This window comes from Lygodium microphyllum, chromosome 20, assembly GCF_053477565.2.
Source record: "Lygodium microphyllum isolate KBCC chromosome 20, Lygodium_microphyllum_v1.1.10, whole genome shotgun sequence".
Classification (NCBI taxonomy): Eukaryota; Viridiplantae; Streptophyta; class Polypodiopsida; order Schizaeales; family Lygodiaceae; genus Lygodium; species Lygodium microphyllum.
In genome coordinates this window covers 34,181,322-34,196,227 of record NC_141154.1, presented here as the reverse complement: position 1 = coordinate 34,196,227, position 14,906 = coordinate 34,181,322, and the positions used below count along the sequence as shown (strand labels likewise).

At 44.8% G+C, this 14,906-nt stretch overlaps 1 protein-coding gene across 7 annotated transcripts in view; it reads left to right on the top strand.

Annotated features, from left to right (window-relative positions):
- The window catches only part of RAD51B (DNA repair (Rad51) family protein), a 92,572-nt gene that overhangs the window by 20,580 nt on the left and 57,086 nt on the right, over positions 1-14,906 (top strand). For 4 of the 7 annotated variants that reach the window (XM_087701102.1, XM_087701101.1, XM_087701100.1 and 1 more), the window contains exon 2: positions 8,729-8,842. In XM_087701102.1, coding sequence (XP_087557228.1) covers positions 8,729-8,842 — 114 coding nt within the window. Of the gene's footprint in view, positions 1-976; positions 1,549-8,215; positions 8,371-8,728; positions 8,843-14,906 lie in introns of those variants that run through there. The other 3 variants (XM_087701106.1, XM_087701104.1, XM_087701103.1) reach the window with 3 other exon arrangements.

Genomic DNA, 14,906 nt, shown 5'->3' with positions numbered 1-14,906 from the left:
CCTCATGGAGTATGTCTTGCCTCTCCCAGACTGTCCCCCATGCTTATCTTTGTTGTCTCCTAGCATAAACCCTCTCATGTGTCCTCTCTGCTATCTTTGCTGCGGGGTGGAGTGGTGGAAAGTCCTCGGAGTATGTGTCCGAGTCCTCTATCTCCTCACTCTGTGTCTCCTCGCCCTCCACACCCTGTTGGGTGTTAGGTATCTAAGATGGGATCAGCTTTGGAATTGCCACTTGGTGATGTAGAAGCCTAGGAGACGGTGGTGTATCTGCAACTTGTTGCATCTCTTGAGTCACTGTTGGTATCACTACCTCTGTGGGTTGTGTTGCATCTATCCGTGGTGCTACTGTAATCTATTGTGGAATCACTAGCTCCTAGATAATTGAGGGAGTGGTTGTGGAAGCCGTAGGAGGCTGAGGTGGTGTTGTATGGGTTGGTGGTCTAAGGTCCCTAACCACTCTCCATCGTCCCTTTGCTTGTTTCAACTCTGGGCCTCTTTGCTCTTGCCCTTGTCCCTTGTATTTGCGCTCTTGCTGTTGTTGGCGCTGCCTAACATTGCGCCGTCTCTAGTGCTCTGTGCCACTCCTTCATGCCTTGTGTCTACCACCTCCCTCATCTTTGAAGGAGGTTTGGCGTTGGCAACTCTTGGGATACTCTGCTACAAGATGTTTGATCATCCTTCAAGCGAATCACTGCCTCCGGAATCTTGTTTATGTGAGAGGTTGGGTGAGAAGATCCCCATGGACAGAGGGAATCTTGATAGTTTGAGGAGGAGGATGTAAGGACTCTGTGGAAACAATGACTCGAACTAATGGATATCTGTGTGGGCCTTTTGATGCTGCATTGGCAGAGTGTCGGGAATAAAGGCCTCGTGCCTTTAAATGTGCTCGGGTATGAACACACCCTTAGCACTTGTACTTACATATATATATCTATCTAAAAACCTAAAGGTACACACTCGTCATTGTACTCATAAACATGCTCACTCTCTGCTCTGCTCTCTCTCACACTCTCTGTCTCTCTGTGCCTAAGTAATACCTACTGTCTCGATCTTCATGCCTGACCCGTCACTACAAACTTGTATCAGAGCAGAGAGTGCACGCTCCCCGAGGTCAAAGGCAACTCATGTATATCTGCTGAGTGTGTGACCTTTGGCAGACAGGAAACGAGTAGCAGTCAGGCAGTCAGGCAGAAGCAGGCGATATTTCCAAGTAGCGAGTAGGTCAAAACGTCATTAGTGCAGTCAGGCAAGTGTGAAAGACAAGTTGTAGGCAGTCGATGAGACTGCTGGATGATGGGTGACAACTCATAGGGGGCATGCGACTTGTAGCCGACGTGATGGCAGCAGCGGGCAGTCGCGACCAGGCGCCAGAAGGCGCATGCGACCAGGAGATGACTGTAGCGCTGACGACAAGCGGGCAGTGGTTACATGCGACGGGCAGCAACGGACGGTGTGTTGACTAACGTGTGGTGGTTGACGAACAGGTGCGCGACGGCAGGCATGCGATGGACGGAACCGGCAGCGGGGCTCACGGCGCACGACTGACGGGTCAACGGACCCATCATCCATTTTTTTCTTTTTCTTCAAAATCTTTTGAAATTCCTCTCCCTCTAACCAAGGTTCGCACGCGCAAGCACAAAAGGTCAGATTTGTGCAATCTTGGCTCAAAAATTTGGGGCTTTTCTTGGATTTGGGAATTGTGATGCAGGACAAGTAAATTTGTCTCAGAAATTGCAGGAATTTGTGACATTTTTTCCTCGACATTTGGGGCTTTTAATGTACATGTACAAATTGGGCTGAAATTTACCCAATTTCTCGATATTGATGCACATTGGACCCCATGCAAATTGGGGCTTTTGCAGTTTGGGTAAAATTTGTGCACCATTTGGTCATTTTATGTACATGTAGGTTAAATTCCATGCAATTTGGACATCAACACTTGAAAAATTTGGGGGTTTTGCTGAAATTGCTCTATTTTGGCAAAATTGGCCTGTTCTATGCACGACAGAGAAAATGCAGATGTGTGGTTGATGCTTTGAGCACAAAAATTTTGGGGCTTTTGATTGTTCGTGTCAAATTTTATGCTCGTGGGTACATGTACAACAGAAATTGCAGCTAAAATTTGGGATTTCTCATGTAATGTGATGCATATGCCTTGGGAACAACTGTAATCAGTTGTGGAATGCTATAGCACATGGTTTGGTGCTTCTGAAAATTTAATTACAGATCTGAAATCTGTGCTTCTATGTGGTCATTTATTGCTAGTTGGTACTTGTTTATACCTTGGTCACTTGGGTGACAGTTTGGGCCTGCATTTGCTGATTTTTTGGTCACATTTGGGTTAAAAATCATGGCTGACAACAGTGACAGCAGTAATCTCATGCACATAAAGAAGCTTGAAGGAGCACATAACTTTGCAGTTTGGCAACAGTGCTACAATATCCTGTTGCAAAAGAAGTAGGCAAAGCCAATCAAAACCAAAGGGGTAAAGCCTGCAGATATGGAACAGGACCATTGGGATGAGTTCAATGAGCTTGCACGCTCAACCACCAAGCTATCGATTTCTGATGCCTTGCTGTTTAACATTGAAGGTTTGAATTCTGCATATGCTATATGGACTCGACAGGAAGAACTATATGCACAGAAGAGTGCTGCAAGCAAAGTGTATTGGCTGAAAAAGCTTATGGATTTGCGTATGAAAAAGGGTACATCAATATCTACTCACTGAGTGAGTTTAACTCCATTTTCAGCTAGTTGGTTGCCTTGAAGTTCTTGATTGATGAAGAATTTAAGGCTACGTTCTTGCTTTGCACTCTACCAGAGAGTTGGGATACATTCAGGACTGCTATGAGCAATTCCAATGTGATCCTTTTATATGCTGATGTAGAGAGTGCTCTACTCATGGAAGAAATGAATTGGTAGAACAATGCATCCAGTAAGTCTTTCAGTGCTTTGCATACTAGGGGAAGATCACAACAGAAAGGCAAATATGATAGCAAGGGACACAGTAAATCACGTGGCAAAGATGTTGAATGCCATCATTGTGGATAGATGATAGCAAGGAAGAGAAGAAAGATAGTCAGCCTAAGAAGAGCAGTGTCAAAATTGAAGAGGTGAATGTAGTCACTCATGACAGTGATAGTGGGAGTGACATACTCTTTATCTCTCCACAATTTGGTGCACATGCTTTACTTGTAGATAGAGATGATGACATGCATACTTGGATTCTTGATTCAGGTGCTTCCTTGCATGTCACCCCTCATCGTGAGTGGTTCTTTGACTATACAGGGGGTCGACATGGTGTTATCCATCTTGGGAACAACTATGTATGTGAAATTGCAGGTATTGGCAGTGTGCAGTTATAGTTTCAGCATGGCTATCTTTACACTTCAGCATGTACGGCATGTATCTCAGCTCAAGAAAAGCTTGATTAGCATAGGGCAGCTAGATGATGATGGTTTTTATACCACCTTTGGTGATGGCAAATGGAAGATCTGTAAGGGATCAAGAGTGATTGCCAGAGGTTGCAAGAGTGATACTTTGTATTCACTTCATGTATCTAGTGTGCGTGACCATGTTGTTGCCTTGACCGAGCAGCCAAGTGTTTCTTTGTAGCATGGCCGGTTGGGACACATGAGTCAAACAGGAATGAAAGTGCTTTCTCGTTTGGGTTACTTGCCTTGTCTTCGTTATGCTGATTTTGAGCACTGTGATCATTGTATTTATGGCAAACATGCACAGACGTCTCATAAAAAGTCTCTTTCTTTGAAATCTTCTCCTTTAGAGTTAGTACATTCAGATGTATGTCAAATGCCAGGATTATCTTTAGGAGGAAAGAAATATTTTGTTATTTTTGTCGATGATGCTACACGGAAGGTATGGGTTTACCCTATTCGTAGCAAGGATAAAGTGCTCGACAAGGATGGAGTGATAGCAAAGGGATAAAGAGGGAGCTCACTGCCCCTCATAATCCACCCCAAAATGGAGTTGCAGAGCGTATGAATTGGACCATACAGGATAAGGTCCGTACGATGTTGTCTCATGTTGCATTACCCCATGGGTTTTGGGCAAAGGTTGTTATGACAGCCGTTCACTTGATTAATCAGTCACCAAACAGGTTGTTGGGGGAGGGGGAGTTCCCTAAGAAGCATGGTCGGGCAAGCCACCTTCATATGCTCATCTGAAAGTTTTTGGTTGCGAGGTTTTCGTGCACATTCGTAAAGAAAAACACAAGAAACTTGAGCCAAAGTCTTGTAAATGCATTTTCCTAGGATATGGTGACGAGGGTGAAATGGGATATAGATTGTGGAATCCCGAGAAAAGGAAAGTAGTACGCAACAATGATGTTATCTTCCGGGAAGATCACATGCATAAACAGCCCGAAAAGACTGAGGAGGTCCGTAGGGTTGTATTCTGGGAAGAAATATCTTTTGGATAGCAAAATGTGCCCGTTGTACAGCAGCAAATACCTATTGTAAATGAACTTGTAAATGCAGAAAATGATGCTGGAAATGATCAGCCAGCTATTGCCCATGATAATGAGCCACTGCATGTGCAGGAACAGCCAAGACATCAAGCTGTTAATGCTGATTTGCAAGCTGAAATGCCAGGACAGCACGCTGAAAATGGAAATTTGCAGGAATAGCCAGTAAACAATGATCATTGGGTTAGGAGATCGTCTGGGGCTACTAGGCAACCTGATAGATTTGTTCTTGGTGCAAACAATGTGGCTGATTATGTCATGTTGACAGACTGTGGTGAGCCGTTTTGCTTCAAGGAAGCAATGGATAGACAAGACAGCAAGAAATGGTATAAAGCCATGTTGTTAGAAATGGAATTTGTTGAGAAAAATGGCACTTGGGACTTGGTGCAGTTGCCTAAAGGGCAGAAAACCCTTCCATGCAAATGGGTTTACAGGATGAAGGTCACTTTTGGTTCCTCAACAAAGTGCAAAGCAAGATTAGTTGCAAAGGGGTACGAGTAGGAGCATGGAATTGACTTTGATGAGATTTTCTCTTTTGTAGTGAAGATGACTACATTGAGAACCATTTTGGGCTTGGTTGCAGTTGAAGATATGGAACTCATACAGATGGATGTAAAGACTGCATTTTTACATGGTGATCTGCATGAAGACATATATATGTAGCAGCTTGAAGGGTTTGTGGAAAAAGGGAAAGAAAAGATGGTATGCAAACTCAAAAGGAGTTTGTATGGGCTGAAACAAGCACCCAGAGAATGGTATCATAAGTTTGATACATTTATGCAATCTCAAGGTTTTCATAGAAGTCAAGTGGATCATTGCTTGTACCCTCAGAAGGCAGTAGATGGCAGCCTGATTATCTTGGTTCTGTATGTTGATGACATGTTGATTGCTGATAGGGATACTCATGCCTTGAACTCACTGAAGCAAGTCTTTATGGCAGCTTTGACATGAAGGATCTTGGTGATGCAAATCACATTCTTGGCATGCGAATACTCAGAGATAGGTCAAAAGGATTACTCTATCTATCTCAGCAGAAGCATATCTCCAAGGTTTTGCAGCGTTTCAATATGGAGAGGGGGGGAAACAATTGGGGTTCCATTGCTTCCGTATGTGAAACTCAGTGCAAAGAGGACATTCCTACATCTGATGATGAGAAGGTTGAAATAGCCAAGATACCATATGCTTCAGCCGTTGGCAGTTTGATGTATGCTATGGTTGCTACACGTCCTGACATTGCCTTTGCAGTGGAAGTGGTTAGCAGATACATGGCAAATCCTGGTAAAAAGCACTGGAAAGCATTGAAAGGTATTATGAGATACCTCAAAGGCACAAAGGAGTTGTGCATCTGCTTTGGAAAGTAGAAAGGATCTGTTGTTGGCTTTATGGATGCAGACTATGTTGGTCATGTGGCCTGCAAAAAGTCCACTTTGGGGTATGTGTTTACCTTGACAGGAGGAGCAATCGCTTGGATCTCCAGGCTACAAAAGTGTGTTGCATTGTTTACTATAGAGGCAGAGTATGTGGCTGCCACTGAGGCATGCAAGGAGGCTTTATGCCTTTCACGTTTGGCGGGAGAGCTTGGCATTATAGAGTTACCTATTCTCCACTGTGATAGTCAGAGTGCTATCACGCTAGCACGGAATCTTGTCTTTCATGCAAATACGGAGCACATACATGAGAAGTATCACTTCATTAGAGATGTACTCGATAGTAAGAGCATTGAGCTTGTCAAAGTGCATAGAGATGATAACCCTGCAGACCTTCTTACGAAGGGTCTTCCAGCAGAGCGGTTTGCTCATTGCCAACAGATGATGGAAGTTGGATAGATATATGTGTTTCAGCTTTGTATATACCTAGACTTAGTTGATTCTTTTCTCCTCTTAGGCACATTGTCTTTAGGTGGGAGGTTGTTGGGAACAAAGGCCTCGTGCCTTTAAATGTACTCGGGTGTGAACACACCCTTAGCACTTGTACTTACACATATATATCTATCTAAAAACCTAAAGGTACACACTCGTCATTGTATCTATAAAAGTGCTCACTCTCATACTCTTTGTCTCTGCGCGCCTAAGTAATACCTAGTACACACTCGTCATTGTATTTATAAACGTGCTCACTCTCATACTCTGTCTCTCTACTCTGCTCTCTCTCATACTCTTTGTCTCTCCGCGCCTAAGTAATACCTACTATCTCGATCTTCGTGCTTGACGTGTCACTACACAAAGGTCCTTTCTCTCTGTATGACATGGCCGAATGCATTGCCAATCTTAGAGAGATATGGTGTGAAGTACTCATTGAGGCCTGGAAAAGAGATGGTGATAGCAGTGCCATCATGTGTAGTCCCGACCCTCAATTCATCTTTCTAACTATGTTGATCTAACATCAAGCAAGCTAGGAGCAAGTGCTGCCTCCATCTGCTTGGGTGAGCCAAAGTGGAGCTTGAAGCACCCCTGCCCTAGGGGTACCACACGTGTGACCTTGACATGAGTGTTGGTAAGAGCTGAGTGGATTGAGTCCTATGCTTGGAGTGAAGTGAATCGGCGGGAAGATATTGGTTGAGTGTGTGCGGCAGGTTGCATTGGAGCCCCCTAGTGGTGGTAGGGGATCGGTTGCAACCTCGTGTGATGCATTGGCTCCATGTGACGGTGGTGTTGGCTTTTTTCTATTTCACAATTTCCAAAACTCCTAGCGACTATGGTTAGAAGGATCTCTTGCTGTGTTGGGAACCTTGTGGAGTTAGCAGTGGATGGATGCCACTCTTGCTCGGTTCGTGGCATAGGCTCATTTGGGGATTGAGTCGGTGTAGATGCATTCGAAGTCATCTGACCTACTGTGGTTCGTGGCTTTTGATAAGAGCTTTTAGATGAAGGTTTAAGTTTCTCCAAAGAGAACCTGGCTCTGATACCATGTGGAGAAATGCCCTAACACAAAAACTCAACCACAATTGTACAACGATAGCACAAAGTGAAAAGAATGCAGTTAGGTTTGGTGTAACTCAAACATGGACACTACACAAGAGCTGGTGGACAATTCTCTAATCCTAGTTGTCAGTGGATATGTCAATTCATGTGTGAGTCTAGAAATGTCCCAATGGGATGGGCACAATAGAGTATTTTAGGCATTTTGTGGTGTCTCATTTATGAGGTTTTGGTCATTTTATGCTGGCCGACCTGATTATTATTATTTAATTCAGCTGGCCAACTTGATGCATATTTGGCCGAGGCCCTTTTGAGACCCATAAGCATCGCGGAGATGGCGTCGAGGTCAAGTGGTGCAGTTTTTCAGGAGTCCATTTCTACCCTTACGGCTTTTGCTCTATTGCCTAGGAAGATGAAACCATTCCTCAATCTTCGATCACTCTGGCATTGCGCATCCAGGGTCAGCCCAATAGGACATCGTAGTCCACTCCCTTCATGACTATAAAGTCGACTGAGAATTGGACTCTAGCAATTCTCACCGGCCAGTTTTTTAGCACCCCAAATGGCTTCACTTTCATTCCTTTGGCTAATGTGACATTGAACCTAGTAGTCTCAATAAGTAGGATGCCCCAAATCTGGAGCACTGCATGGCTCAGTACACTAACTCCCGCCCTTGTGTCTACAATCCCTTTCCTTGTTGTGTCGCCTAGGGCTAAGACCGGTAAGACTGCGTGCATCTCCTGCCCCTGGACACCTAGGGGGAAAGCTGCTACAAGGGAGGGAGCGGTGGTTGTTAAGCCGATTTTTTTGGGGGGGGGGGGTGATGGAGGGAAACAAATGAGGTCGGGGTGTGCAGCTAGGCAAGGCAGGTTTGCAACCTGTTTGCAGGTTTGCATATCTAGGCAGTGCAGGTGGAGATGGCAGGCTTAGTGAGAAAGAAGGTGTGCACAAGTGATGGCCTAGGGAATGGTGGGTGGCAGTTATTTTTATATTGAAACAGTTTCTCTCTCAAGTCATTTGGAGTTTGCTTTACTTTCTTTTTTGTGTCCAAAATAAACTTGAAGAAGGTTTTTGAAGGTTCATCTTCATTTTGCCCTCCTACTAAACGTACATGCCATTTATCCTTGAGTTTCTTGTAAATGAGATATTTTTCTGTTTTTTCCATTATGCACATTCTTTGGTTCTTCTATGCTATTACTAATTAGACTGCTTCTAGCTTTTTATCAAGCATGGTCCATAAAGAAAGTATGAAAGTTTGAAGTGAATGTTTAGCTATAGCCCCCATAACCATTATTAAATTTATTTTCGTGTTTGGTTCATTTTACAGGATGCGCTTTGTAAAACAGAGTTGGAATTGATGGAGCTGTTGGACTTGCCTTTATCTTTAATAAAGACAGCCATTGCTCAGATTAGTATGGATGCCTGTCCACCATATCGAACAGTAAGGCTTCAGTGCTCTTTGGAGTTGTGTGTTTATTTGCTTTGCTGTTCCATGATTTGTTTTTTGTGGGGTTAAGAGGGTTATAAAGTCAAACGAACTAAAAGAAGAAAACATGCATAACTGGTTAAGGGATGCACCATTGTTCAAAAGGTTCGAGTATGGAAACTTGTTGTTCAAAAAAAAAAGTTTGGATGGCTGAGGCTTCTAGTAGCTGATTGTTTGATTCTCCTTATTGTGGGAACATGGACTAGTTATATAACATACTTGTGTTGTTGAGCTAAAAATTCATTATCCATTGATTAGCTGTTTAAAACAGCCCCAAAACAGTAAATTGGCAAAAGTTTCATTAAACAGGGAGCAGTTCTAGAGAGTTTCAATGTCCCACATGGAAAATCTTAATTTGGGAGGATCCTTCCATGTATAAACCAATCTTCTCAAATCCCTCCCATCCCACCCTTATTTGATTCACACCTTGATTTTCTCTCTTCTTCATCCCAAAACCTCGGATTGCATTCCACTTTCACATCCAACACACTAGGAGCTGGATCCTCCATCTCTACTCCTAGTACTCTCTCTTTCTCCACACCATATTCTACCTACCCTCACTTCACTACCCCTTTGCACCATGGTGCATTGTTAGGGGGAATGCCACCCTTTAACACTGTACCTTCCACATTCCCGTAAGTGTGCACTTCTTTTCACCTTGGACAGTTGTGTTGGGGGTTTCCCTCACTGCCCTTGGTCACTCACCTTTCCATTTATTGACCTTCTAGATGTAGGGATTCCCATCCTTTGCTTATGGTTTATCATCACACACTCCATGGGTCACTCCTATGCAGAGATTTTCATCTTTTGCTCCATATGTCCCTATTTCTCCTCCATGGACTATTCATGTGGTCACCATACCTATGTCTAGTCAATCCATTCCCACTTTTGGATTTGGTGTGCACACTTCATGCATGCATGGTGGGCACTCTGGGATTAATTCCTAAGTGTACTCCAATCCCCTACCTTACCCACCCTATCCACCCTACCCACATTATCCTTCTTACAATATTGTCACTCTTGTTGCTATGGCCAAGAATACCTTTACAAATAGGACTTGTTTCAATGGGTCGGATTTCACCAACTTGGTTGAATTTCGTGCAATAAGTGCTTGAATCTTAGGGACTTTGGGATCTAGTAGTTGATCTTGAGTCCGTCGTAGCGCCATTGTCAATGTTGAGCTTATGCAGGGGTTGCTTTTTAAGTTCCACTCTCAATTACAGCATTTTCCCGTCGCATGTGAGCATTGGAGTCATCTCATTGATTGCTATGTAGCATGAGATCGCATTGGGCGTATAAACCTCGACTTTGAGCTTCAAGAGTTTTCCATTAAGGAAGGGAATGATTTGAAAGTCAAGTTGGCTAGATATTGGTGGTTACTCATTGAGTTTGCCACTATTGGCTCATTGAAGTTAAATGACGATCAAGTTACAATTTTTTGAACAAGCTTTTTAAAAAGTATTTCCACTTCATTCAGCACATTATCTCATTGCCCTGATAGCTGACCTTCTATGAGTTTTGAGTGTTAGTTCTTTTGTTATGCGAGGCTATATGATCAAATTCACTAGAAGTCTTTCACATACTTTTATTTAGAGAGGGGTTTGGTTGTCTATTCTTCGTAAGGGAAAACTAGTGGTGGCAAGAATTCACACGATGCAAAGGCAAGCCAAAACAAGGGTGACACCCTTCCTTTGACGGAAACAAAGAAACAAAATCCATCTGGCAACAACTCCCTAAGAAAAATAGGGTTTGTACACACAATTAGAGATTAGGCCATGTGGATGAGGAGTGTTGTACCAAGGCCCAAGGTCTTCCTCCTTAGAAACCTCAACAAATTGTTGTGATTGCTTTCACTCCTATTGGATCTGCGCTTTGCTCGTGCAAGCCTTGCCACATAGTCCAGCACCTTGCTTGCCAATTGCTTGAGGTAGCGCCATCTACGCCTACCACCACTAAACCTCTGCTCACTAGTTGTGCTAGTTGTCGTCGCCTTGTAGTAGTTCGCCAGAACAATGTCACCATCTTCTGTCTCTTGCGTTGTGCAACACTGCCTAAAACATCGCCAGTTGCCCCCCTGTCCGCTAGGCCCCACTATGCAGCCTTTTGCATTGCCTATAGCTGATGAACACCACCTTTGGCCATCGCCCTATGCTTGCTCTGGTTGTTGCTTGCTACCCCGTCGTCTACCAACCTGTCTGATTCACTATCTTGCACTGCCATCAGCTCTTGCCTGTTGCTTTTTGACGTTGATTGAGCTACCACTGAGTCCCATATGCTGTACATGCTTTCTAAGGTGTCTAGAAGTTGGGCCTTTTTGTCGATTCGGTTTCCAACATGCAGATCAACACCGAAAGACATCAACATTGCACAATTTTCTCAAGATTTGTGCAAGAAATTTTGGGTTTTTTGGTCTAGAGGTTGATGCATGTCGGAATCCAATTACTATTCATTGTTGACACGCATCCTTGGGAGACATTTTTGTAGAAAATCGAGCAATAAGATATAAAAATTTTCAATTTCTTTGAAATTTTGTAAAGAAATTTGGGCTTTTGCTGGACACGCATTCCAAGGCAAGAAATAGATGGTACAACAACATCTAATTGTTGTTAAAATTAGATTCAACAAAAAATAGAAAAAATCAGTAAATTTTGTTGAGACTCAATATTAAGTTGTTGTAAATTGTACTTTTGTGGGCACGCATCTCAAGGCATGTATGGTACAAAAGTTCGTTGCTGTTATTTGTAGGTTGAGTGTTGATTTGTGTGACTACATGACCCAGCAATAGCCCATAAGGTACTCCAAAAACACACTTCCGTGGGTTTAGGGCGATGCAAAATTGTCTACAGCGCTCAAAGCATTTTCTTAAAATGATCAACTGCCTTTCTCTCATGGTGGCGGCCCCTAAATCATCAATAAACACCTTCAACTCTTCAGGGGATATGTCACCGAATGTCTTATCGGCTGTTCGTTGCCACGAACCAGGCGCATTGCATAAACCAAAGGCCATCACATGGTACGCAAAAGTACCAAATACAGTGATAAAAGTTGTTTTCAACTTGTCCTCTTCTGCAATTGCCATTTGGTTGTATCCTGCAAAGCAATCCATAAACGAATATATCTCCCTACCCGCTAATTGATCCAAAATCTGGTCAATAAATGGCAACGGGTAATAGTCCTTAACTGTCTGCTTATTCAGCTCCCTAAAGTCTACACATAAACGGATTTGATTATTCTTCTTCTTTCTAATCACAATTGGCGAACACCATTCCGTGTGTTGCACAGGAAAAATCAAACCCGCTTTTCGAAGCTTCTGTAACTCTTCAAACAGGCCGTCCCTCAGTTCAAAAGGCATACGCCTTACTTTCTGCCGTACAGGACGACTGCCCTCCTTCAACGGAATTGTATGAACAGCAAGACTAGGAGGAATGCCTCTCAACTCATCATAACTCCAGGCAAAGATATCACGGAATTCCTGGATCAAGGCCACATAGTCCTCTCTTTCTGCTACACACTTTGGCATCTTTGTGGTAGTGTGGTACTTGTATCTTAATCCGGTGGGGATTTTTGGTACTCCAAGGAGTATACTCTATACTTCAGTTGTGAAGTATTTGGTCGTTGATTTTTTTGCATTATTTATAGAATGGCACGTTAAGGGCATAACGATTAGAGTATCGTCCTTGGTGTTCTTACTCAAGAGGATAAACTTGATGGCATGAACTACCTGTTGTGGAGTTTGATGTTCTGCAACCTTCTTGTGGCAAAGGACTTGTGGGACTATGTCACATGTGATTTGCATTGCGTTTAGGTGATGTGAATGCTTTCCAAGTACAAAGGCAAAGGAAAAGTCAAACAAAATATTAAAAATCAGCAAAAGGTTGATCTTGGACAGCCATCAAATAAGGCTGCCCTAGACACAGAAAAGTCTAAGAAGAAGATAAATGTCATTATTGCAAGAAGCTTAGTCACTTTATTGATGAATGCAGGAAGAGATTGGTAAAAAAAAACTCCGGTTTGGTTGTCCAGGAGACATTAGCCAACAAATCTATTGATGATGATGCTTTAGCCAACTTTGTGGAGGAGGATTATGCATTTCTCACGTGCAATTTTGATTCTTCAAAGGTTGCATTAACATGAGAGAGAGAGAGAGAGAGAGAGAGAGAGAGAGAGAGAGAGAGAGAGATTTACGAAGAGAGCGTGGAGATGGCGGCCGTTCGCGTCCTGCCCCTGCGCCCTCAGACGACGCCCTGAATCGCCTGTCTCGTCGCTGCCTGCCTGCCTACGAGCGCCCTCCTGCACGCGGGCGCCTTCCTGTGGCGGCGCAGAATCCGCCGTCGACGCCCGTGCCCGCCAGGCCCGTCGCCTGCCTCTGCAGCCCGTCGCCTCCTCTGACGCCGTCGTCGCCTGCAAGCCCGTCGCCTGCGGCTGAGCCCCTCACCTGGCTGCCTGTGGGTCCTTCGATTCCGTCCGTCGCCCTGCCATCGCCCTCCTGAGCTGCGGGCTCTGTACCTGCGTCTCGTCCGTCTGCCCTGTGTGTTAGGGTTTCTGCGGGCGAGGCCCCTGCCCTGCGCCCTCGACTATCCCACACCGCCGTCAACTGCCAGCCCTCTGTTCCACCCTCAGGCCCCTGCTCTGTTGGGATTCCGCCCTGCCACACGCGTTCTTGGGACAGGCCACGACTGAGGTTGACAGGTAAAGTTCAAATTTCATCGCCTGTGCTTGTGGAATCCGCCCTTGGACAGCGCCGCGGTACAGAAAAGAACGAGAGAGAGAGACAGGAGATCAGCCCGTCGTACACGATGGTTGGTTTGGATCTAGATTTCATAGATCAAACGGTGGCAGCACTTGGCCCGGACTCTGATGCTGAGGAACCAGAGGATATGGTTCCGTGTCCTGAAGAATTGCCCCCGGGTCTTGACATCCAGCCTGCGGGTAAACGTACCAAGCATACCCCGGAAGAGATAGGTGTTATTCCGGATCGTTCCTATGCGCAAGTTGCTTCGGATTCTGTGGACTCTCAAGAGGTGGACTGGGAGCATCTGTTGGAATTTGCCAACACTCTGCTTGGTGAATATGTTCAACATAATCAGGAAGCCTTCTCTGACTCTGCTCCAGACGATGTTCTGGAAGCTACCGTTGACCCAAAAACTGTCCTACGCTCCTTTTCCGTATTTTATGATCGCGCGGTGATACTCTTTTTCACTGGTCGCATCCCGCTGCTTTCCCGTATTCGCCAATGGCTGCAGAGTCTGCTACAAGGGGAATGTGTTGAAGAGATTTTTGTTGGATCCCGAGGTTTTTTTGAGGTCCTCTTGAAAACAGAGACGCACCGTGCTGCTCTCCTGTCTAAACTGCCTTTGTTTTTTGATCGTCGGTTGGTTCATGTGGTTCCATGGCGCCCGATGGCAGATTTCCAGCGCCTCTTGCAACGTGAATGCCCTGTGTGGGTAGAAGTGGAGAATTGTCCGGCTGTTTATTGGCCGCTATTGAAGGATGCTATGGCAGCTGTGGGCATGGTTCTGGTCCCTCCCAGTCTCAGGGCCGTGAATCGCAACCGCTTGTGCATGTTATGGGATACTGCAAGGAAACGGCCGGCGTGGTTACGCCTCAATTGCTCTGGTATGCATCCGTTACACTTTCGTTTGAAATGGGGCAATTTTGCAGGCCATTGCTTTTCCTGTGGACAGTTGGGGCACTTTATGGCTGAATGCCCAGAGCAACAACACGTTTCAGATGCGGGTCATGTTGCCCCGCCCATGGAAGATATGGTGTGTGATGCTCCATCGTTGGATACTATCCACCCGCCCCAAGTTCTGGCCAAAGGCAAACAACAGGTTTCGGGTCTGGATTCTCGTGCCACTGATTGGGTTGAAGTTCGTCCCAAAAAAGGCAACAGGATTGGTGCTGGCATGGAGAGTACTGTGCCTACTACCTCACAAGCTTCCATGCGAACCTATATGCGCAGGAAGGAAATGATGTCTTCCGAGCGCTCTGCTCCTGCTATGGTTTCTTCAGCTCCCCG